Source organism: Pelmatolapia mariae, linkage group LG5 (assembly GCF_036321145.2).
Source record: "Pelmatolapia mariae isolate MD_Pm_ZW linkage group LG5, Pm_UMD_F_2, whole genome shotgun sequence".
Lineage (NCBI taxonomy): Eukaryota > Metazoa > Chordata > Actinopteri > Cichliformes > Cichlidae > Pelmatolapia > Pelmatolapia mariae.
This window is the reverse complement of record NC_086231.1, coordinates 15,830,701-15,854,545: the sequence shown is the minus strand read 5'-3', so window position 1 is coordinate 15,854,545 and position 23,845 is coordinate 15,830,701. Positions and strand designations below refer to the sequence as shown.

At 37.9% G+C, this 23,845-nt stretch overlaps 3 protein-coding genes across 7 annotated transcripts; 2 read left to right on the top strand and 1 right to left on the bottom strand.

Moving 5' to 3' along the window:
• Window positions 1-726: 726 nt before the first annotated feature.
• rrp9 (ribosomal RNA processing 9, U3 small nucleolar RNA binding protein) lies at window positions 727-8,282 on the bottom strand. Of its 2 annotated transcripts, none has more exons than XM_063473853.1 (15): window positions 8,100-8,282; window positions 7,872-7,966; window positions 7,661-7,773; window positions 7,512-7,579; window positions 6,393-6,434; window positions 6,168-6,294; window positions 5,919-6,043; window positions 5,716-5,808; window positions 5,492-5,592; window positions 5,275-5,409; window positions 3,786-3,848; window positions 3,517-3,674; window positions 3,209-3,288; window positions 3,043-3,116; window positions 727-896 (listed from the first exon to the last, which is right to left on the bottom strand). In XM_063473853.1, exons 1-15 carry the CDS (start codon window positions 8,181-8,183, stop codon window positions 794-796), a joined length of 1,461 nt encoding a protein of 486 aa, XP_063329923.1. In that variant the 5' UTR covers window positions 8,184-8,282; the 3' UTR covers window positions 727-793. The 2 variants fall into 2 exon arrangements, with proteins under 2 accessions (XP_063329923.1, XP_063329925.1); XM_063473855.1 differs by having other exon boundaries at window positions 3,529-3,674.
• Window positions 8,283-8,483: 201 nt separating this feature from the next.
• LOC134627040 (uncharacterized) lies at window positions 8,484-14,438 on the top strand. Of its 4 annotated transcripts, none has more exons than XM_063472956.1 (7): window positions 8,503-8,552; window positions 8,635-8,746; window positions 9,075-9,249; window positions 9,339-9,495; window positions 11,263-11,435; window positions 11,681-11,909; window positions 13,722-14,438. In XM_063472956.1, exons 1-7 carry the CDS (start codon window positions 8,528-8,530, stop codon window positions 13,922-13,924), a joined length of 1,074 nt encoding a protein of 357 aa, XP_063329026.1. In that variant the 5' UTR covers window positions 8,503-8,527; the 3' UTR covers window positions 13,925-14,438. The 4 variants fall into 4 exon arrangements, with proteins under 4 accessions (XP_063329029.1, XP_063329026.1, XP_063329028.1 ...); XM_063472958.1 differs by lacking the exon at window positions 8,503-8,552 and adding an exon at window positions 8,958-8,970 and having other exon boundaries at window positions 8,625-8,746; XM_063472959.1 differs by lacking the exon at window positions 8,635-8,746 and having other exon boundaries at window positions 8,484-8,552.
• Window positions 14,439-14,931: 493 nt separating this feature from the next.
• On the top strand, window positions 14,932-20,061 carry LOC134627039 (probable G-protein coupled receptor). Its single transcript, XM_063472955.1, has 2 exons — window positions 14,932-15,215; window positions 17,586-20,061. The coding sequence occupies exon 2, from the start codon at window positions 17,690-17,692 to the stop codon at window positions 18,965-18,967; it is 1,278 nt and encodes a 425-aa protein (XP_063329025.1). The 5' UTR covers window positions 14,932-15,215; window positions 17,586-17,689; the 3' UTR covers window positions 18,968-20,061.
• The last annotated feature ends 3,784 nt before the right edge of the window (window positions 20,062-23,845 follow it).

Below are 23,845 nucleotides of genomic sequence, written 5' to 3'. Positions count from 1 at the left end.
CTTTATTAAAAATTTAAATGTCATTGTCTGCATGTTTAACTGTGAAAGAAGATGATACTGTTTCCCCCCCCCATATGGCATACAAAATTAAGAGATGGGTAATAAAAACAATTCCTAATGAAAATGGCATCGACATGTCCACCAGGGTCTAAGAGGACACCTGCAGGATGACTGAAGAAGAAGATTAAAAGATTTTGTGCACTTTCCCTCCTGTAAATACCAAGTAAATGTCAAGTAAAGAAAAAGTAGAAATAAGCTGTAAACTGTTTTTTTCCCCTTATTACTAAAAGATGCCAATATACTTTCAATTACATTTTTATGAGATTCAAATGATATGCTGGTCTTCTACCACCAGATCTATGATTCACAACTTTTCATCTGGCTCCTCCAATACCCTACACACAGAAGCAGTCATCACTTTGCCAGACACACTTACAGTCTAACTTTCATAGAACATGACACTTCAGAACTTTATGATCACAAAATAGAACCAGCAAGTCTTTTTCCTCTCTCCTACAATTCAGCCTCTTCGCACTTTATTTTTATGCAGGGATCCCTTACTAACAATGCTCTGACTTCTTCACTAAACCAAAAGCTGTTATTGCCTTTTAATAACAAGAGGAAGAAGAATCCACAGGCAACAACTGTATGAACAGATACTGTCTGGATTTTATTTATTTATTTATTTATTTTCAGTAAGTTAAAACAAACAAACAAACAAAAAAAAAAAAACAGATTTTATTTTTTATTTTTAGATCTTTAATTTACAAAAGGAAAAGCATTTAACAGTTTTCTATTCAGCGATTTTAGTTTCCTCTTGATCAGAGGGTTTCCTTTTAAGAGGAATAACATAAATTCCATTCTTGGCTTCCTTTAATCTCCACCATCGTCCCAATCTGTAAACAAAACACAGATTTATTTACAAATCATTATTTTAACACTAACAGTTCACTGAAGATTAATGATTAACCACCATATGGATTGTTAATTAAAAAAAAAAACAAATAAGGAGGGATGGAGTAATAAAACACTGGAGAAATTGTTTAAATCTGATATCTGGTAACAGGTCATAAACATTTTGTATTAAACGATCACCACAGTGAGCTTGAGGCTTTCAGAAGAAAAATTGAGGATGGGTTGCCCACTCTCAATATAAGACTGCAAAGAATTTCATCATCTATGGTACATTAAAAATCAGAGATCCGGAGAAATCTCTTTGCGCAAAGGTTGAAAACCAGTAATTAATGTCTGATCCGTGGGTCCTCGGGCAACACCGTGCTGGAAACAGACAATTCTGAAGTAGAAATCAATGCACAGGCTCAGGCACACTCCTGAAAACTGTCAGTTCATTAAAACTCTAGCATGCAAAGCAAAAACCTCGAGGGAATAAACAGTGATTGAGAAATGCAGAAGCTGTCTCTGAGCCCGAGCTCATCTAAGATGGATTCAGGTAAGGTAAAAAAACAAACAAACAAAAAAAGCACCTCTCCAATGCTCCAATAAAACTTTTTTGGAAAACACGGATATTGCACCTTCGGAAATAAAAAAGGGTGGGGGACCACCTGACGTGTTATCAGTACACAGTTTAAAAACACTGCTACAGAGCAGTATTAATGCACACAGTATGAGTAACCTGCACATCTTTGGAGGCACAATTAGTCTGACTGACATATCAGCAAGGCCATTTCCTGATCTCAAGGTTTTGGTATTTATAATGACTGATAAACATTTACAAAGTGAAGAGACAAGATCCCTTCAGATAAGTTATAAGTTTTGATGTTGCAGATGAAGGCAATCTGTTACTTCCCTATAAGCAACAGATGGATCAGCAACAGCTGATCCAGAGAGCAAACGAGTAATTGGTCAATACTTTGCAATATCAACCATTTACAAAAATCCAAATCAATATTGGTATTAGTCATAAAAATCCTATATCTGTTGGACAAGGTTTTGGATTAATTAAACTGTACTGTAGAGAACAGTTCGCCCTGTGGTAGCTGGGATAATCTCCCCCCGCCCAGCAACCCTGAAATGGATAAGTGGAAGAGAATGGTAAAATGGACTGACTCTTATATAACATTTTCTACTCTCCCTGAGTACTCAAAGCACTCTATACAACATGCCACATTCACCCCATTCACACAAGCACCGCCTTCTATGCGTCTAAGTGCTTAGTACCATTCACACACATTCATACACCAATGGATGAGCAACTTGGGTTAATATCTTGCCCAAGCATATTTGGAGTGAAGACTAGGGGGATCCAGGGATCGAACCACTGACCTTCTGATCAGTAGATGACCTGAGCTACAGCCATGAGTGGATAGATGGATTTACTATAGAGCAGCTCAAACCCTCCAGTACACAAGAAAACATTTTGGATTTCAAATTACAATAATCACTGTCGGTTCCCCTCAGCAAGTTTCACAGTGGTCAAGTTTAACACTGTTTTTGTTTCATATGTCGCTACAATCAAATTAAAGAAAGAAAAAAAAAAAAAAACAGTTCAGATTTACATGTCATTCTGTAAAATCTGTAACTATGATCTACACACCAAAACGAAATATCCGACCCACAAAAGTTGATTCTGTTCATCTGGACGTAGATTTTCAGTGGGAGAAACGTTTCGTCACTCATCCAAGTGACTTCTTCAGTCTCAGCTGACTGCAGGTTTCCCCAACATGAACAGAATCAGCTTTTGTGGATTTACTTGCCTGGATGACTGAGCATGCATCAAGATGAAATACCTGATCCACTTGCACATTTTATTTGACCTTGCATTCAGCTAAACTGATCAAAAATACTACATGACAAGTGTGACATTATCCAACATCATACTTCCTGGGTTACCTTCAGTTAGTAACTGCATAACTCTATGAATGAGGCCAAGTCAGGACTTAAGAAACCTAAAAATTCTAAAACGTTAAAGATGGATTAACACTGCCACCTAGTGGATGTTTTGTCCACTGAACATGAACTTGCGCTGACATTCATTAGTTTTCAGGAACTTTAGTTTCTATGGAAACATGAGTATAAATGTACCTGTGCTCCTGTCCAACTCCTGCCACCAAGAACTGACCAGAGCTTGAAAACTTCAAACTGTTGACGAAACCAGACTAGGCAGGAAAGGAAAGTAGGGAAAGAAAATAAACATTTATGCAACTTATGTTTTTGTTTTTTAAATGAGAGGAAAGGGTTAACTGCTTACCACTGGTACACTGAACAGAGGCTCCAGCCCACGATAATTCTGGCCACATTTCCACACATTAACCTCTGAGTTGTGGGAACCTGCAAGGAAGATCCGTTGTTATACAAAGCCAAATGACGACAGCTTACTTAAACACCAACCTAGGCTGATGTATTACTTTGATGTCCTTTTCATCAGGAATGAATTTATTACTTGCACTGAATACATCTGCATTCAAACAAATCACCCGTGAAACACTTTATTTAAATTATCCTGCGAATAAAAACAGGTCCATGTGTTACTGAAAAGCACATGAAGAGGTTTCTCACAGCTATAGGCACCTGAGGCAATAGTATCAGAGTTCTGAAGTGCCGCCACTGAAGAGACCCAATGAGGCTGCTCGATCCCTGCATCACCATGGCAACCGTGGGCCCGTTTCACTGTGCTGAGAGGTTTCTTCTTGTTGACACTCCAAAGACACACAGAGCTGAGGTTGTCAGGAAATATGAATGAGTTAGTTCACGCCATTACACCCCGAATAAAATAAAAATGGAGAGAAAGAAACTGAAGCAACATAAAAATAGCAGCAAAGTCTTACCCATCATCTGCTCCTGTTACCATATGCTCCTCATTTATGAGTTGGATACAGTCAATTGAACCCCTTAAGAAAAGACAACAAAATCAGAGTTGTCAGTCTCACTGCATGCTTAAAGAAAAATAGAGTATAAATAAATATGCATTTATGAATGTGTACATCTATTAAAAAAAAAAATAAAAACATTTCAGAATGAAAATTACTCCAATACTTCTAATATCAAAGGATTTTATATAAACCAACCAACAGACATGTTTAATGGTAGAGGGACAGTAAAAACCATGCAGCAGTCAAAAAGGTAGTAACAAACAATACTCTTAATTTGATTTCTTTCATATTTTTTCAAACTTTATATGAGAGTATAGTGCCAGCAGCAGTAGAGCAAGATTATCCATGAGAAATTGTGTTGATTTTTGGCCATTTTTGGTTGCTCCCTTATTTCCCTAGGGGTTGCCACAGCAGATGGGATCTGCGTGTATGATTTGGCACAGCCAGATACCCTCTGACACAACATTTATCCAAGCCTGCGACTGGCTCTCAGAGTAGCATGACTCTGGGTTTGTTTGCTCTCGGTCTTGAACTGAAGATCTTTTGAATGTAAGGTTAATGTGTTAACAACTACACCACCGAGCCACTTCTTTCTTCTAGTGGTTTAGCTGACATTTGCAGTGTCCAAAAATAATGTCCTAGTGGTTTCTAATTTTAGATTTATTAATTTATTTTTCCTGGCCAAAAAAGTAAAATGTGATTGGTTCACAAACAGTGCTTGTGAACAAATCTGCGTGTAAACCATGTGTATTAGCACAATAGTTCCATATTATTTCTTCTGTTTTGGTCAATATTTACCCTATTCCAAAAGACCATAGGTCAAAAATGCTCAAATTTAAAATTAAATATAACACTATAAAATATTAAATTGCCTATAAAGAACAAAATGAGAATGTGTAGACTTTAACATTTTTCATATATACTAGTTATCTTATTTTAACTATTTATTGCATATGCTGAAGAATATGGATGTTTTTCAATATTTGCCATGAATTTCTCATCTCAAGCCAACAGATAAGGTGCGCCTTGCTATCCACTGTCTTCTCTTTCTTATGTTCTGCTTAGTCTTTTTTTTCCCCCCCACACCAACTACAAAGTCAAAAGTTTTAACTTGAGCTAGTTTGTCTTTGGGGAAACAATCTTCAGCATACTTGTCATTTCAGCCAAGCATCGCTTTTTGTGTTTAAAAATAAATAATACGACAACTACCACTCCTGTGGAAACACTCTGGCTTCATTCTCAGGTTCTATTATTTCAGATGGTAATTTTGCATATATTTTTAATGCAGACTATGAACATTTCTGTGCAATTATTAAATGCTTTTATATGAATCTTAAAAAACAAACAAACAAACAAACAAACAAACAAACAAACAAACAGACAAAGCACCTGAATTTGTGCACACTGGTGAGAACAAGCAACGCACAGAAGTCAAGAGACTCACTCATGGCCATGGAACACCAGCTGAGACTCTTCAGCTATCTTCCACACCCGTACAGTACCGTCCCGCCCTCCCGCAGTCACACAGCGCTCACGGCTCAGGCTGTCCAGTCCTGTGATCGAGTCCTGATGGCCAAAGCTACAGGAATTTACAGTCACAGTTAATTTCACACATTAGAGCCAAATGAATGTGAGAAATAATTTTCTGATTGGTCACTCACAGAGTTTCTACATATGCATTCTCATCCACATTCCACACTTTGATTGAGCGGTCATGAGAGGCGCTGTACAGATCATGAGTCCCCTTCCTGAATGAAAGGCCCTGTGAAAGAAAAAGAAGATTGTGTTATAAGAGAACTGCAGGTATCACCTACACACAGCTGAGATGTTAAAATGTCAAAATTGTAGCCAACTAGTGAGGGGGAAAAAAACATCAAGAACATACCGACACAGCACCTTTGTGTCCTGTAAATTTATACAAATGTTTACACGATTCTGCCTCCCAAATCATGATCAGATTGTTCATGTCTCCAGTGGCCTAAAAATATGTAAACAAAGACGTTATGGTCACACTTTGGTAAGAAAGGTAGAATATGCTGGATTCCCAAAATTGGTAAAAGCAGGAATTGCTGAGGAAGAACTACTCACCAAGTACTTGCCATCCGATGATATGGCCATACACAAGATGTGGGCTGTATGTCCAACATGGCGATCCTCTGTACCCTTTCTTCCACCGGGTATTGTATGTAGTTTTTTACCACTCTCAACATCCCCTAATGAGAACATTTCCAAACATATTATTTTTAAAGTATTAACCTTCACAACTGTGAAATAATTTGAATTTGTTTTCATGACAGGAGTTTATAAAAAAATTATAAGGATTAACTATACACTAACATTTAATGATGGAGCAGTCTTTGGCAGCAGAAAAGATGTACTTGTCATCTGGAGTGATGACCAGGCACGTAATTGGAAGTTTGTGTCCTCTGAACATCCTGATGTCTGAAGGATCTGGTGGTATGAGCTAAAAACAAGCAAACAAAAAACACACAGAAAATAATAACATTAAACTTCTTATTAGACACACAGCGGGATTAAAAGGATGAAAATTCTGATAATTACATCTTTGGCGATGAGCCGCTGGAGCTTTCCTCTCTGTTCAAGCTGATGGGAGAAGAAAAAAATAAAATAAACTCACATCCACAGAAATATCAATATTATAAACACAAGTCCAGCAAATCAAGTACTGTAAATCCAAAAAAAAAAAAAAAACAGTATCGATGAGACAAAGGCTTCAGAAGTCGAGTGACGTGATCAAGTACAACCAAAATATTTCTTGCATCTGATCATAAGATGTAAAGCTGCAAATTATTATAAATTACTGAACTGCAACCCAGAAGACCACATCAGCATTTTTACATCAGTCATTATTTAATTTAGAGAAATTGTCTTATGAAACTGAAACTAAACTGTGGCTTAACTAAACTTTGAAAAATCATGGGAACAAAAAAAAAAAAAAAAAAACCTTATTAAGATTTGATTTAGACTTCTGAGTTGAATCTATGCCATAGGAATGTCATAACAGCAAAACCCTCTGAAAGGCTGAAGTGTAGTCTACCACTATGTTGATCAACCTTTTCAGTACTGTCAATTCACTCATCCAAGTGACTTCTGAAGAAGTCATGTCAGTCTTCAGAGACTGAAGAAGTCACTTTGATGAGTGACAAAATGTTTCTCCCACTGAAAATACTACGTCCAGATGAACAGAATCAACTTTTTGGAATTGAGAGCATAATAATTATCGCCAAAATATAAGGACCCACAGATATCATGAAATGTCTGCCTCAAGTAAAAAAAACAAACCAAAACAAAAACAAAATCCTGAGCGTATTTCTGCTACATATTCAGGAGGACTTGTGTTACTGCCCAGCATAGAGCGATCCATTCACACAAAGGAGCAAGTGCAAATCGACCAGAAGTGAAAACTCAATTAATGACAGGATGAACGGCGTTCATGACAGCATGATCTAAGGAACATCTGGCCAACAGGCTCAACAGTTTGTAATGTTAGGTGTAGAGTTGGCAACTAGATATTTTCATTGTGAGGGGAAAATCTGAGTAAATGTTAGTACACAGAGACATAGCTTAACACATGCAACTGGCAGTGTAATAACCAAGTTATGTAAGGTACCCCGGTACTACAACTACCATTTAAACGGGCTCACATAGGAAATGTCTTACCACTTCTTCTTGAAGTCTTCCCGCAATTAGATCTGTCTCAAAGGAGGCTTCTTCTGCTTTCTTTTCCTCTGAAGATAAGAAGAATTCATTTCATTCATTCCGCAATAATGAATTTTAATGTTGTGCTTGTGTAAATGACACAAGTTTACCTTCTTCCTTGAGCTGCTCCAGGTAAAGTTTAGCTAATCTCAGCTTCTTCTCCTGTGGAGTCTCCTCATACTCAATCTGCTCGGTGGACTGCCTTTTCTTTGGCGCTGTGGCACTGGAAAAATCAAATTATCACAAAGATCATTAAGACTCGTGCTTTTATTTAGAGGCCAAAGGCTTGTGATTAATGTATAACCCCCACTGAAAACGCACCTCTCCGTCTCTGAGTCGCTGGAAATCTCTTCATTGTATTTCGAGCTCGATTTCTTTACTCGTAATTTGCCTTTTCCGGTAGGATCCACATCACCCTGCGAGGAAAAAATACGATGTATCTACCTCAAACGCGTAAATAAAAGCGTTATAACAACAGTGGAAATCAGCTAAGAAGCCACGAGTGAACCCTGTGGTTTAGCTTACCCGCTATCAGTTCAATTCACCTACCTTCCGCTTCGTGCCCGCCGTATTTTTCCCCTTCTTGGCAAACTTGGGGTTTTCTTTTGTTTTTATAAAGAATGATGAAGACATGACGAAACGCGACAAGCAGCGTTTCAAAACTGACAACAGTTATGCAGAGTTAACTCTTCAACTTTCTCAAGCCGCAAGTCAACATTGAACCCACATGGGTCGACTGCAACCAAACTAGGAAGCTCAAATGGGCCGCGAGAGCACACTGATTGGCTAATTGTCACGTTCACTCTAACATGTCCCACCCTTTATTAAAATTCTGGATTTTAATTGGCCCATGTAGGAATTTCGATGAACAGGAAATTGTGCTGGGGCGAAATACTTCCCTCGGGGAATAAGTTTTCGCAGCTTTGTTCCGCACATAATTGTAAAAATATGCATTTGACAAGACGGTAATCCCATAAATGTGCGCGCCACACACAGTGGAAGGTAAACATAAGATTAGTATTTCACACATATTTAATCGAAAATGTTATGCGCGGCGGTTAAAAAAAATCCCTAATTATATCAGGATCTATGTACTGTACTACTGCAGTAGTATTACTACTTCCTCTACTACGCAGTATTTCCATGTACTGCACTGCCTTTGTCTCTGCTCAGTTTGTCGTTGAGCTCAACCTGAGGTGAGGCTCCTCTAAACTATCGCACAGTAAATATCACGTGTATTTGAACATGTATTGAAATGCAGTTTGCATCACTCATTGGCTCCAGCAGCTGGAGGCTAGTAGTAGGTAGGAGGAGGGGGGTGAGACAGCGGGAGGGGGATGCAAGGTTGACTGCAAACCTTTTTTTTCTCTCTCTCTGTTTTTGCATGGGGGAGTTTAAAACGAGCAGAGATCGTCGCTGAGTGAGTGAAAAAAAAAAGAAAAAAGTTTGGCTCCAACTTTGAGTTCGTCCTGTGCAGAAAAGCAGCAGCACTTGGTGTGTCAACGTGCTTTTTACTCTTCCCAGATTGTTCACCACCATGCCACCCAAGAGAGACGCAGGTGCGACTCCAGCACAGCCACCCATGAAGATGATAAAGATCGATAACGTTACAGATGCACAAGAGTTTGGCTGTCATTCAGGCGAGGATAAGTTCAGGCTCCATGAAGAGGCCAGCTACTCACCTTATCCCAACAATGACGTGAGAGTTCATTGTTTAATTATCAGAATAAATAATTTGTGTATAACTTGGATTTTCTTTATGTGTTTTTTTTTCGACTCTTGTGGCAGCTTGACACTATTGAATTTGATGAAGAAAATGTTGCAAGCCCGGGAATCAGAACAGACACCATCAGCCTTCTCATGAAAATAGAGCAGCTGCAGGCACAACTGAAATATGAACGCAGATGCAGAATTTTGGCAGAGAGAGAGCTGAGGGAACTCAAAGGTGGGTGGAAAAAAATAACTAATCAATCAATTAATTTATATCCTTTAAAAATACTGTCAGACCACATTAATATTTATTGTAGCACACACATTACAACTTGTTTAAATGCTACAAGGACAAATCCGAATGAGTCATCCTGCATTTCTTTGTATTTTTCTTCCTGGGAGTTAGACCTTCTTGTAATTTTTTTAAAAAGTGGAAGAGCAGGAAGCTCTTTCACCAAAGTTTTTCTTTGGTCACTGGTTGCTTTTTCACTCATTTTCAGTTGAGTTCTTGTACTTGGCAATTCCAAAGAAATCCTTTGTCTTTGTTAATCCACTTAAGACTGACCTATGAATCATTCAAGCATAAAAAGGCACCCAAGTGAGGAGACGAATCAGTGTTTTGACTACACTTTCCAGACAACTTAGCAAAGAGTTCATTTTAAATTTTATCTTTACTCTCTTTTTTACTAGCAGCCTGTGGTGAAAAGCATGTAATTTGTTCCCATTTCTTTAGTTAAATGAACTGAATATGCGAAAGATAATTTATGTTGATGGGCATAAAATTGTATTTTTGCACCATTATGGTAATTCTCACAGAGCTATTAGCTTAAAGGTTGATACATCTCAACATGGTGGGAAGTGTGTCCTTATAGAACTTGTGGAGAATTTGTTCTGGATAAGCAGAGGACAAAAGAAGTGTTAGTTAGAAAAATATCTACAGTATGTGAAAGTCATGTCATTAATAATTAGGAAAAAAGCCAGAAAAGATCTGAGGAGATGCATCTGGCCTTTCAGTTGATCCATCTACTGTTCACTGAAGCCTCATCACAAACAGTCTCAGCTGCAGGGTGGCTGTCAAGAAGCCATCCGTAAGGAAGGAAAATGGGTATGGCAAATTTGAATTTTTTTGAGTCAAACTTTTGTGAGCAGAAGAACAGCCAGGTACCATTTGGAAAATTTCTGATTGGCAACAGCTTAATTTTTTATACTGACAGTGATTCCAAACACACAGTCATGGATTGGCCTTGACGGAGCAAATATTACTGAAGCAGTGCGCGACAGAGAAAACAGAGAAAGGAACGAAAGGCAGCCAACATCCAAAGAAGAGCTTTGAGCTTCCTTCAAGAAGCCAGGAGAACTTTTCCTGAAGATTACTTAAATGAGAAGAAAGCTGTTTTTGCCTTATACACTGTATTTCTATGTGTGTTTGCATATTTCAATAATTCATTGCAGCTGTTTTCCATTTTTCTATCAAAATATAAAGAAATGAAGGGTACCTCAAGAGTTTTTGCTCAAGTACTGTACAGCAATTAACTGCTGCTACACACAGTCAAGTGCAGAGTAGTTCAAGTCAAATTGACTAACATGACAGTTTTCTAGAGTGGTACATTCATTTAGCAAACCCAATTGTTATGTTTTTTTTTTTTTTTACTTAAAACTTTTTTTTTTAACTTAAAACTTTAACTTTTTAAATATTTGTCTATGTTTAAATTGAGCTACTTTAACTGCAATTAGTGCAAAAAATTTATAATTCTTTTAAGGGAATTTCTTAACAACAATGACAAGAACAGGGCCTTATTAAAATTTAAATGTCAAACGTTGAGTATTCGTCTGTGTAACTGTCTAGTGCATTGATAACATGTGCGGAGGGAAAAATTGGATCCCGTCAGTCTTTTTAATTTTCTGTCTGAGTTTATGCTGTAAACATAAAATGAAATATTTTATCTGATGAATATCTTCAACATGTGTCGGCTTTACTTCAGTGGTTTGTAACGTTTTTCAGAGATGAACACTCTCATGATGCAGATGAGGCACACGGCACATGAACTGCGGGTCACCCTGGATCATGTTCTCCACGGAGGCGAAGGAGCAGTTGCGCCACAAAACTCTGATGAAACTATCTCTTTCCTGAATGAGCCTGAGGCAGAAATGAGAGCACTTCATAATATACCAGAGGTCAGCACTCCTGTGTGCTGTAGACTTTGTACTTTCTTTGTATAACTGAGTTGGCAGATTGATCAGTTCATTAACATTTTGTTATCTTAGAACAAGTTTTATGTCATTGGTGCTCATTTGAAATGTTCATTGTTTTTAAGCTCAGGCAGGCTAGCACTAATTTGTTATTTTATAAGTGGTTAATTTGGGATCAAACGCCAATGAAACGTAATGTTTTTATAACAGATATTTCTTTTTCTTTTCAGGATGACCACAATTTCCTCTATCTCTCAGAGAATCTTCGAGTGCCAAAAAATCTTTATGAGCGCATTGCAGAAATTGCAGACTACAAGAAGTACACTTCAGCCCTGCTCATGATACTTTTTGACAGAGAAACGCTGGCCACCCACTCTCTGCAGGGCCGTAGGAATACCTTTACGGGAGAGGATTGCCACAAGCCACAGCTCCCACCTGAGATTTTGAAAAGTTTAATCGGTAAATCAAGGAACATGAAGGATGCCTTAGAAACATTAGCCTTCTTTGTAAATGCTATATATGGCGGTGGAAAAAAGTGTTGGCCCCCTTCCCAATTTCCTATTTTTTGTATGTTTGTCACACTTTAACGTTTCAGATCATCAAACAAATTTAAAAATCAGACAAACATAACACAATTAAACACAAAATGGAGTTTCTATATGAAGATTTTTATTATTAAGAGGAAAATAATCCAAAACTACATGGCCCTGTGTGAAAAAGTGATTGCCCCCTAAAACTACTAACTGGTTGGTGCGACCCTTAGCAATCAACTACAGTCAAGCGTTAGCGATAACTGGCAACAAATCTTAATGAAAATAATAATAATAATACAAATATTAATATTAATAATGACAACAATAATACCTTTTATTTATAGGTGTCTTTAAAGACCCTTAAGGCCACCTTACATTAGTACAGCAAAATAAAAATATAAGGTAAAATAAAAATGAAATAACCACTATAAAACTAATCAAGGTAACAACAGTCTGAGACCAAGTTATAATGAAGGGTAGCAGTTCTGAAAAGATGGGTTTAAAAGTAGAAAGAGAGTTTTACAGCACTGTGGAGGAATTTTTGGCCCACTGATCTTTGCAGTATTGTTGTAATTTAATCACATTGGAGGGTTTTCGAGCATGAACCACCTTTTTAAGGTCATGCCACAGCTTCTCAATCGGATTCACATCAGGACCTTGACTGGGTCTCTCCAAAGTCTTCATTTTGTTTTTCTTAAGCCATTCAGAGGTGGACCTGCTGGTGTATTTTGGATCATTGTGCTTAAATAGTGCTTCAGCTTGAGGTCAGGAACAGACCTTCTCCTTCAGGATTTTTTGTAGACAGCAGAATTCATGGTTCCATTTGCCACAGCAGGTCTTCCAGGTCCTAAAGCAGCAAAACAGCCCCAGACCGTCACACCGCCACCACTATATTTTACTGCCAGTATGATCTTTTTCTGAAATGAAAGATGAGATGAAGATGAAATGGGACACGCTTCTAAAAATGTCAACATTTGTTCTTGTCAGTCCACAGAGTATTTTCCCAAAATTCTCGAGGAACATCAAGATGTTTTCAGGCAAATATGAGATGAGTCTTTGTGTTCTTTTTGGTCAGCAGTGTTTTTCTCCTTGAACTCTCCCATGGATGGCATTTTTGCCCAGTCTCTTTATTATTGTTGAATCATGAACTCTGACCTTAACTGAGACATGTGAAGCTTGTGGTTCCTTAATATTGTCCTGGATGAGTCATTGATGTGCTCTTGGAGTAATCTTGGTAGGCCAGTCACTCCTGGGAAGCTTCACCACTGTTCCAAGTTTTTCCATTTGTGTGTAATGGCTCTCACTCTGGTTCACTGGAGTCCCAAAGCCTTAGAAATGGCTTTGTAACCCTTTCCAGACTGATGAATATCTCTGACTTTGTTTCTCAAGTGATTTCTTGATTCAACAGGTCTGCCAGTATTCAAGCCTGGGTGTCTTTAGTAAAACACTTTCCAAAACAATGTGGTTAATCATGGTAAATTCATGATTTAACAAGAGGGGCCATTATTTTTTCACACAGGACCAGGTAGGTTTGGAGAACTGTTCTCCCTTAATTAATGAAATCATTATTTAAAAACTTGGGTTATCTTTGTCTAATATTAAAATTTGTTTGACGATCTGAAACATAGAGGTGTGACAAATATGCAAAACACTAGAAAATCAGGAAGAAGGCAAACACTTTTTCACATCACTGTACGTACTAATTTGATAACCAGAGGTTTCTGTTTCTTTCCTGCAGATCATGTGGCAGCCAAGTTCAGTGTTGACAGCAGCCAAATAAAAACCGCAATCCGCACAAAGTTGAACAATGAGGATAAATTATTGAAGAAGAGACTGGGGTTGGGTAAAACAGAAAACAGAGCTAATGCTGAGCAAAGCTTTTGCCAAGATGCCTCGCTTCTGCCCGACGACGGAGCAATGACAAGTGACTCTCAGTTATAGTCCTTCACCTCTGTCTTCGTCCGTTGGTCACACGTATTTCATGTCTGATAGAAATAGGTCACAGATTGCCTTTTTTATTCACTATAGTTCATTCAGCATTAAAATCTAGTTCTTTATTTTTTAAGAATGATAAGTATTTATATTTTTACGTTGACAGCAGTTAATGTCTGTTAGATTGTTTTCACCTTGAGTGTCACATGGTGGCCACACCCAGATGTTCGATAGCGCTATAAACTGCCACATATGTAATCATTAATACTGTAAACAAGTGTTCTTATTTAGGTTTTCTTACTGTATTTAAGAGAGTGGTTATAGGTTAATAACCTTTTAAGCTAGAATCAGTCAGTCAGCTGACCTTTACATGTGTGAGTAGGACAGGGATCTCATTTTTGCCCTGTTGTTCATTCCAACTTGTACATTGCAGGTAATTTCAAGGTATACTGTATGTGATAACTGTTCAAAATGTTTGTCATGTGTTTTCTGTGCTTCACTCTAACGAACAATAAAGTTTTACAGCTGAAATTTTTTTCAGTTATTTGAATCTTTCTTCCATCAGCACAGTAACCTACAGTATTGCTTCCTCCTCAGCCAACAGATGTCAGTACTGACCCCTGTTTCTCCTGTTGTAGTATTGATCTACTCCACTGAAAGGTGACTGTTACTTTAGTAAACAAAAAAAGAAAAGGAAGAAACGCAGTTAACTAAATTAAGGAAGTACTGTGTGTTAAATGGTAAATGAGTCATTACATTCAAGTAATACACCAGTGTCCTTGTTCTCTGGAGCTATGAAGAGAATAGAGGAGCAAGTGTAAGAACAAGAACAGCGTGTAACAGTCACAGCCACATACTGACTGACTGATGAAAGACAGTGTGTGTGGGACATGGTTAATGTCAGTGGGAGGCGGTTTGATGCAGTCATCTTCGCTTGAAAGATGTGATTTGAACAACCAAAGGCTGGCTCCTCACCCTCCTCCTCCCCCTCCTTTCCCTCAGGCTAGCTGGGCTGCCTCAGTGGACTCACAGCATATCACCTCTCTCCGATACCCTCAGTCCTCCCAGGGGTCCTCTGTCAAGCCTCAAAAGGCTTTTTTTTCCTGTTGGAAATCAGCTGTTTTCATGAGAAGTTGCAACACAGCAGGATAGTTCCTGGTGGACCATTATGCACCTGCAGCAACACCTGAGTACTGAATTTGATGCTTTTCAAAGTTTCTGAAATATCAGAGTGTTTTGGAAGATTTCTAGTTTACAAGAACTTTTTAAGGACCAATTTTCAAAATGAAAGTGCTTTGATGTAAGTATATAGCTATTTGATTATATAACACTTAACTTTGATGTGAAAGAATACATATTATTCTATTTGTTTGGTTTATTGCTTAAAGTAAAATGTTTACTTATTTCATTGATTTATTTTGTTCTATCAGATCAAATGACTGAGACGTTTATTTGTGTAACACTTCCTGAAATTGTTAGAATTTGTTTAACAGATTTCACTGACACTGCCTTAATGTTTTTTTTTTCTTAAAGTTGAGGAAGTTTAACACCAAGTTGAGCCATGCCAGAAATAAAAAAGTGTTTCAAATTATGTCATTCGGAAAAACTGGATAGATAGATACTAGTTAAGAATATAACTGTGCATCAATTCATAGGGTTCACTACGCATTTAAAACCCAAAAAGTCCAAATACATTAGAAGCTGATGAAATGTTGCCTTCTAGTGAATTTATTATAATGAGTGAATGAAATTATTAACCCAAACTTATGAACTTTCAGCATTTCAACATACTGTCGCACATGGATGGAGTTTTGCAGCTGCATGTTGAAGTGTCATTCATTTTGTATCAGAATGAGCTGAGTTAACAGTTATTGGAGACCTCATTTTTAAATCTAATTAAAATTGGTCATCATTTTCAATTTCTTGCGTTAAGTTTAGAACTCTTTAAAACCTCTGCGTATTTGTGCAATTCATATTCAACAGAAAAGTCAGATAATGGAATAAATGCTCATCACTAACATTATGTAAGCTTAAATACATCAAAATGGTTTTTAAGACCTTTTTTGGCTTTTAAAAAGGATTTATTTGAAAAAGCAAGAGGAGCAATAAAATCAGACAGAAGTATTAAACATAAATGTAAAATAACTACAAATGTTTTGGAGAATCAAATAAAGTGAAACTGAGTAGTGGCTAGAAAAGGTAAACCAGTTCAGAAGTCATTTGTGGACTGAAGAACATCACATGCTGGGCTGCAGCTGGAACACGATGAGAACGAGGACAGCCTTACATAATGTGTATGAGAACGTACATGTACTAGTCCTTCCTGGGGATAAATCTCAGTGCAAACGTGGCATGCCAATAGCTGTCCACCACAGAAGATTACAGTGGCAGAGAGAATCAGTGGATAACCAGTGGATAGAGAGCACATGTATTTAGGACACAGCGTCCTCCACAGCCTGAAACCTGATTATGATTATCAGAACAAGATAGTTAGATACATTTATGGGGAGACACATGAAAGGCAGCACAGACATGAAAGTAAATGTAAACGCATTAATGTTATATTTGCTACATTGTTTTATATACTATTTCTAGATTGCTCAGTGATTAGGGGTCAGGCGTGTTCTGGTTTAAGGTCTCCTCTTTGATGGTATGGTGAAGGGTGACACTGAACACATACTAATCAATGCAGGCAGTTCACTGCAGCTGGGCTAAAACAAGCACGCTCATTATCTTTCATTTCTAAAGGATGGGGATGGATGGAGGAGAAACACAGTGTCCTCCATGAATTATTCCCATTGATCATGTTTCTCCCTCAATATAGAGACAAAATGTGTCCCATCTTAAACAGCCTAACTAATAAGGTGAACGTCTGTGTGTTTTGATGAAGGTTGTAGTGAGTATTCCTGCATGTTTGTATTTATATATCGCACTGCAGAGTATGTCAGATACAGTTAGTGTGATGAGTTATGATCAATTTGACAATAAATGTAATATTGTACGTTAAAAACTGTTGTATGTAATGTCTTCTGTGGCTCTGGATGTGCTTTTTTAAATGGCTAATGCCGTTGTTGTGATGTCATTAGGGTTATCTCAACTCATGCCTTGAGACTACATATGGCTTTAGGAATGCAGGTTTAAAGTTGGAAATATGTTTAGAATTTATCATTCAGAGATGATCTAATAGGTATTAAATAACCCCATTAATAGCGCTTTGTGTAACTTATAGTGTGTATTGTTAACATTCTTTGTCCTTACTGTAATCAATATAGCTACTTGTGAAAAGGCCCGTTCCTATCAAAGAACCTGCAAACAATTATCACCCAGCTGCAGGCTATCTGAGCTCTGGAGAGCATTTTAAAGATTTTCAGCCTAAAGCTGTTCTGTTTTAGTTTGCCCTCAATTACCAGCATCATTTTAAGCTAAAGCAGGTAGCTGTTTGAGACAAGCTACAAAGGGCTCAGTGCAGATAAAATGAGCAACTACTGGGTGAATACAGATGAGGATTTAGCAAAACTTATTGGAAAGTAGCTCCAAATTTGCGAAATAATACATAATGCTGTACTAGAAAGTGTTTCCATTGCGCAAAAGTAAAGCCATCTGATGCAAATGAAAAGATGCAAAATTTGCTATTGATATATTTATCATTTTCTTCATTTTGTCTTTACAGAAGTGAAGTGTATTTCTTTTGATGTCTGAAGAACTTTTTAGCCTCATCGCTTAACAATGGGAGACACTGGAATACAGATCTTAACTCGTTCTTTATTATGAATCATGGAAGAGAACAGTTCATTTGTGACTGAGTACAATGAAAGCACCGCCGCTTGGCCGATAGAGCCTTCTGCACCCAGCAGACACTTGGGAAATGTTCCCAACCCACAAACACGTCTCAAGGATCTCATGGGATTATTTTTCATGGTGACCCTAAATGTTCTGGCACTTCTGGCCAACACTGCTGTTCTTGTGGTTGTCATCAAAGCCCCTCATCTCAGGAAATTTGTATTTTTGTGCCATCTTTGTGCAGTGGACCTTCTGTGTGCCATCTTGATCATGCCACTCGGCATTGTGTCCAGCTCCTCGTACTTCGCTGGTGTGGTGTTCACTGTGCTGGAGTGCCAGATCTATGTCTTCCTCAATGTAATCCTCATAGCAGCCTCCATCTTCACCATCACAGCTATTAGCGTGGAGCGTTATTACTACATTGTTCACCCCATGCGATATGAGGTCAAGATGACGCTGAAGCTGACTGCAGTTGTGATGGTGATAGTGTGGGTCGCTTCTGCAGGGCTGGGATTGTCTACTGTGTTTGGATGGCCGTCTTATGGCAGCCTGACCTCCATCAGTGCAGCACACTGCTCACTGTACTGGAGCAACAGTGACCACAGGCGTATTTTCTCTGTGCTCTTCAGTGTGACCTGTTTCTGTCTGCCAGCAGTTGTGATTTTTGCTGTCTACTGTAATATCTACAAAGTGGCCCGTGTGGCTGCCCGGCAACATGGACCTCTGCCCTCCTGGACAAACAGTCAACTGAAGCATCGCTCTGACTCAATAAGCAGTCAGACTACCATCATTACAACTCGCAATGCCCCACGGAGGATTACCCGAGACCGGCCTTTCGGGGGTGGTAAGGCTGCTCTTACTCTGGTGGTCATTGTTGGGCAGTTTCTAATCTGCTGGCTGCCTTATTTTGCCTTCCACTTTCATTTGATACTTGATGCAACACCCCAGATCCCCGATGACCTGGAGGAAACAGTCACCTGGCTGGCATATTCGTCATTTGCTATTAACCCTTTTTTCTATGGGCTTCTAAATCGGCAGATTAGGGAAGAGCTTTGTAAACTAAGGCGCTGCTACTCGACTCGACCAATGAAATTGCCAGCGTCCAGCCAGGAGGGCTCGGGTCATGAGAACTTCTTGCAGTTTCTCAACAGGACCAGCTGCAGTTTAGAGACACGTCCAAGCTTTGCTACTCCCAGTTCTGCAGGCACTCTGGATTATACTGGACAGACTGGTTTCAGGATACCAGGACAGATTCCAGAGGAGTTCAGTTAGATTATGCTCTACTGTACCTCAGCGTTGTGCCACAAATAATTTAAAGTATGGGGGATTAAGTTAGTTAAAGTTTATATGCAATATGACAAGCAAATTTTTGCACAAAGTAATAACAAGTGAGAGATAGCATACAGAAAAAAACTGTTTTTGTCTTTGAATCGTTTCTATAAAGATTCAAAGAACCACTAAATGGACTTTTTATAAAAGGGTTGTTACTGTGGTAAAACAAGCCTTAACGAGTCCTTAAAGAACACTTTAATTTTATTAGCTAGCCTAAAGTAAAGTTACTCTTTATCTACAATCAATAGTTCTGTTTTATGAAAATTAATCAACACAAGTAATTATTACACAATCAAATGTTGTCCTATTGTATTTATGCTCCAGGAATTTATGTAAATGTTATTTATTATACACAAACAGGAGGAAATATTTGTTTTGTTCAAGGAAATTTATTTCTTATCAATTTAAATGTGAAAATACATTTTTGGTATTTTAATAATGTTGATAAACAATGTTTGTACATTAGAAATAAGTATGAGATTTATATAAAACCTTTTTTTAGCATGTTGGTCTAAATTCTGATCTACTTTATTCTCTGGTGAAAGATGTTTGGAATTATATACAGTTATGTAAACTGCATGTCTGCATTTCTTCTTCATCTTTTGTATTCTGTTAACATTAACTAATATACCACATAGTTAATTAATTTCACAGAAACAGCCTCTAAGAGCGCACTGGGGCTGCTAGGCTGTTCTGTGACCATGATTCAACAGCCAACCCAAGTCCTTCAGGCATATTGTTAAGCTTGAGTTTACTTTCTGTAAGAGATAACTAATACGTGCCTAAAGACACTCATTTGCCCAATTTCTGGTCGACATTTTGTCTCAGGACAGACATTGTGGGTTTGAATTTGTGGTTTCTGACCTCCGCGCCCTGCCTGTGCCCACTTATGAAAGCACTGTAAGTAAAACTGAGCCCAGTTAAAACATCATTATATAAGCAGAAAATGCCATTTCATAATAGATGAAGTGGTTGTCTCTAATACCACTTAATATGAGTACATGAGCAGATTAACAGCAAAGAATTTGTATTTTTCTGTATTTACTTACAATCAGCTTGGCAATTGACTTCTGGTGTATGAAGTTATTCTTATTAAACTTGGATGTTTATTTATGTTCTACTTATTTAGATAAGTCATTAGAGACAGTTTAATGTTTCTGATAATTTCTCTGTTGTGAATATTTTGAGGCTATGCACAGCTTTCCCACAGAGATTAGACTTTTGGGATAACATCAGGCAGACATGCTTATGTGGACAAATGAAAAGATAAACCAGTAAACCAATAAATTAAATACATGGTGATTTGCAGAGATCTTAAAGAGAGAAATAACAATTGGAAGAGTGACAACTGCATACTGAAAGGCAGCAGAACAGATAACTCCTCAACACACACAATACACAAAATGTGATGAGACACACACACACACACAAAAGCACGCATACACACAGTAACTGAAATCCAGTTTATAGACATCTGGATATGTTAAAAGTGAGATAACGCTGCCTTTTTATGGTGTCTGGCTGTAAACACGTTCAAGTAAGTGCTGCGGAGTGTTAGTCTCTGATAACGTTGGTGTTGTTTTCACCATGTGTGTGTTTGTGTATGTGTGTACATGTTTAGACATCTTTGTGAGGACAGAAAATCGGCATGCTACTATACTTGCAGGGACCAGCAGTCACTTATGGGAACAAAATGCCCATCCCCACAAGTTTGAAGGCATTTTTGAGGCTCAAATGTGGTTTTAGTTACAATTAGGTTATGATTAGGTTTAGGCTAAGGGTCAGGGTTAGGCAATCGTTTTTGAAGAGTTAGGGTAGGAGGCTAGGGAAAGTATTATCTCAATTAGATGTCCTCACTAAGATATACGCGCGTGTGTGTTTAATTAACAAAATGCAATGACTTTCAAAACATTTAGATCCCTACATTTATCGGAAAATACAGTATAAAGACAAAAAGACAAGAGGCAAAGCTGGACGTGGCAGAGTTGCTAAGATTTCTGTGATCAGGATGGACAGCATTAGAAGTGAGTATATCTGAGAGACACCTCAGCTTGAGTCTTTTGGAGATGAAGTTAAAGAGACAAGGCTGAAATGGTTTGGACATGCGCAGAAGAGGGATAGCGAATATACTGCACAAGGGCTGTTAACTATGGAGGTGTCAGACAAGAAGAAAAGAAGAAGACCGCAGAGGAGGTTTACGGGTGCATTGGAGGAGGGCATGCAGATTGTTGCCGTGACAGAAAACTATGCCAAGAACAGGGTGAGATAGAAGCAGATGATCCAATTTGGTGACCCCTGATGTGAGCAACTGAAAGAAGAAAGTGAAGAAGCAAAAAGATAAGTGATGATAAAATGCTGCTGATTGATGAAAGAAAAATAAAATACATTTTGAACTTGATACCAGAAACACATTTCAGAATGAAAAAGAGCTTAAAAATGCTTAAGAATCTATTAAAGAGTGTGTGGGATAAATAGTTCAATGTGAAATTGCAAAGGATTTGAGGATTTATAGTTCATCCCATCATTAAAGGATTTACAGAATCCAGAGAAATCAATACACACGGGACAAGCTAGATAACCAATATTGAATGTTTGTGACCTTTGGCCCTTATGTCACACTTCATAAAATCATATGACAAGACACGTCTGGTCTCAGGAACCGTTGGTAATAAAGGTGGTTCAGGTGAGCTTTCATTGAAAGTCCACAAAGGAAAGAGACAACTGGACAGAGAGGAACAAAGGACTATTGGATCTTAAAAAGCTCCCTTATCCATCAGGGGTTACCACAGCAGATCCACATCTTTGATTTGGAATTAGATTTTAGTTTCTTGGGTTGTTTTTTTTAAATGATGCCCCTCCTGCCACAGCCCGACTTTGTGTACTCTCTCAGAATTGAACAGGCTTCACTTGTTAGGAAAATGTGCAAACCACAACAGTGTTTGTGTGCTACAAAGTAACACATCACTTTGTAGCAGATAAAATAATGTTTTAAGTAATAATTTGTAATGTGTTAAGTAACACATTACAAAGTATCACATTACTTTGTAGCGCATCAGGTCATCACATTACATTTTTCAGTAACACATTAATCAATTCAGTAATTACATTACATTTCAAATAAAATTACTTGCATTACAAAGTTGTCTGGCTGGCAGTTATCTGCATGCTGGGTAAATACAGTTCCACCCAGCATGGATTCCTGGACTTGCACTACAATCCACAGATTTTAGTTTCTATGCAGGAGGAGGAAAATCACAGAGTGGCACAGCCATACTGCTTAACAATTAAGTAACATTTAATATGTAATACATTACTGTACTAAATAGTAAGTATGCTGAAAAGACTTAAAATTCTTCCCTTTCTATACCCAGTGCTGTTTGTTTGCCAAAAGGCCTGCTTTGGTGTTTCACAAAATGATGAATGATGCTCTGACATAATAATGGGAGAATCACTTCAGAAGAATCAAAGGGAGAAGGTTTGATTGATGGTGCTGTCAGATGGTGCGAAACAAATTCTTTTGCCAGAACTTCCTCTTATACAGTAACAGCATTTTCCCAGAGTTTCCTCAGAAGTGCATACAAACTAACACAACAGATATTTAACCTTGTTCACAGTGCTCACAGAGCATAACCTCCTGCCCAGTTTATTCACAATCGATAGAATAATTACTGTCCAAAAAGCAGGAAAGAATGTAAAACAAACAAAGCTATTGATAAACTTGATTGACTTATAGAAAGCCACATTAAACACTCAATAAAAAATCTTTTTTTTTTTCATTTTTTGAGAATATAATTTAAAAAGAGAAAAAAGTAAATGAATTCAAAATTCACATTATTATGAGATTTAAAATGGCAATTTCTTTCCTTCATTTCATTTCCATTTCTGCTCTGCATTTCCTTTTTGAACTGGCTTTAATGAGTCATTTCGCTTTCTGCTTTTACCCTCTCCATTTACCCTCTCAAACCAAAGGAACACAAATTAGTCGTGTGATAAGATGTAAGGAGCTCTGCAAATTGGCTGCAAATTGACACATCTGGTCAAATTATGCAAAATCAAATAATTCACTCAGATAATCCTGTTTAGAGAGCAGTAGCAAGAGCAACAGTGCTTCACTGACATGAAGTCCTCTTGGCATAATGTAGATGGTTAGCAACCAGCTGTTTTTCATGGAACTAGTTCTGTCTAATCTACTATATTTGAACCAGTGTTGCCAAATGCTTTATTTTTATATATATTTTTTATATTTTAAGCTTAGGTTCCAGCCCCCTGGGACCCCAAACTGAATAAACAGATAAGAACTGACTGGATGGATGGATATTTTAAGCTTTTCTGTTATATAGTCATGCCAAGTGTTGGGGATGCCAGTGCTTCGTATCAGAGCTGCTTTGCTGACCTGCAGATGTTCATACATGATACTGTGGGAATAATGACATAACGGTCAGTCTGACCTATTGTGCTGAAAACAGCTGGACCGGCAGGTGCTGAGGAGGAACACTGTCTGACATCTCTTGTGCCCCACATAAAATGCTACTGCTGGCAGAAAAGGATCTGAGCTTTAGCTGGCGTTAAAATATTAGATTATTTAAAGCAAACATAGTATTTCTCCACTCAGTGACATGAATTTCTTTATTGTGTGTCTGTGATTTGCACGGTTTTTCCTCTATTTTAGTCTATAATGGAAAATGTGATAATGCAGCATTCTTCCACATTATATTTGCTTTTACAAGTTCTTGGACACAGTATGCATGATCACATTTTATTTAAGTTGTAACGAAATGGTACTGGTTGTCTTTGGTTTTCCTACTAGTCTGAAGTAGG

Coding starts and splice junctions, on each gene's coding strand:
- rrp9 (XM_063473853.1), bottom strand. CDS start 8,183: ATGTCTTCATCATTCTTTATAAAAACAAAAGAAAACCCCAAGTTTGCC. Junction 7,967..8,099: donor CGGCGGGCACGAAGCGGAAG/GTAGGTGAATTG, acceptor TTTTCCTCGCAG/GGTGATGTGGATCCTACCGG. Junction 6,295..6,392: donor AGCGGCTCATCGCCAAAGAT/GTAATTATCAGA, acceptor GCTTGTTTTTAG/CTCATACCACCAGATCCTTC.
- LOC134627040 (XM_063472956.1), top strand. CDS start 8,528: ATGTGCGCGCCACACACAGTGGAAG. Junction 8,747..9,074: donor GTCGTTGAGCTCAACCTGAG/GTGAGGCTCCTC, acceptor TACTCTTCCCAG/ATTGTTCACCACCATGCCAC. Junction 9,250..9,338: donor CACCTTATCCCAACAATGAC/GTGAGAGTTCAT, acceptor CTCTTGTGGCAG/CTTGACACTATTGAATTTGA.
- LOC134627039 (XM_063472955.1), top strand. CDS start 17,690: ATGGAAGAGAACAGTTCATTTGTGACTGAGTACAATGAAAGCACCGCC.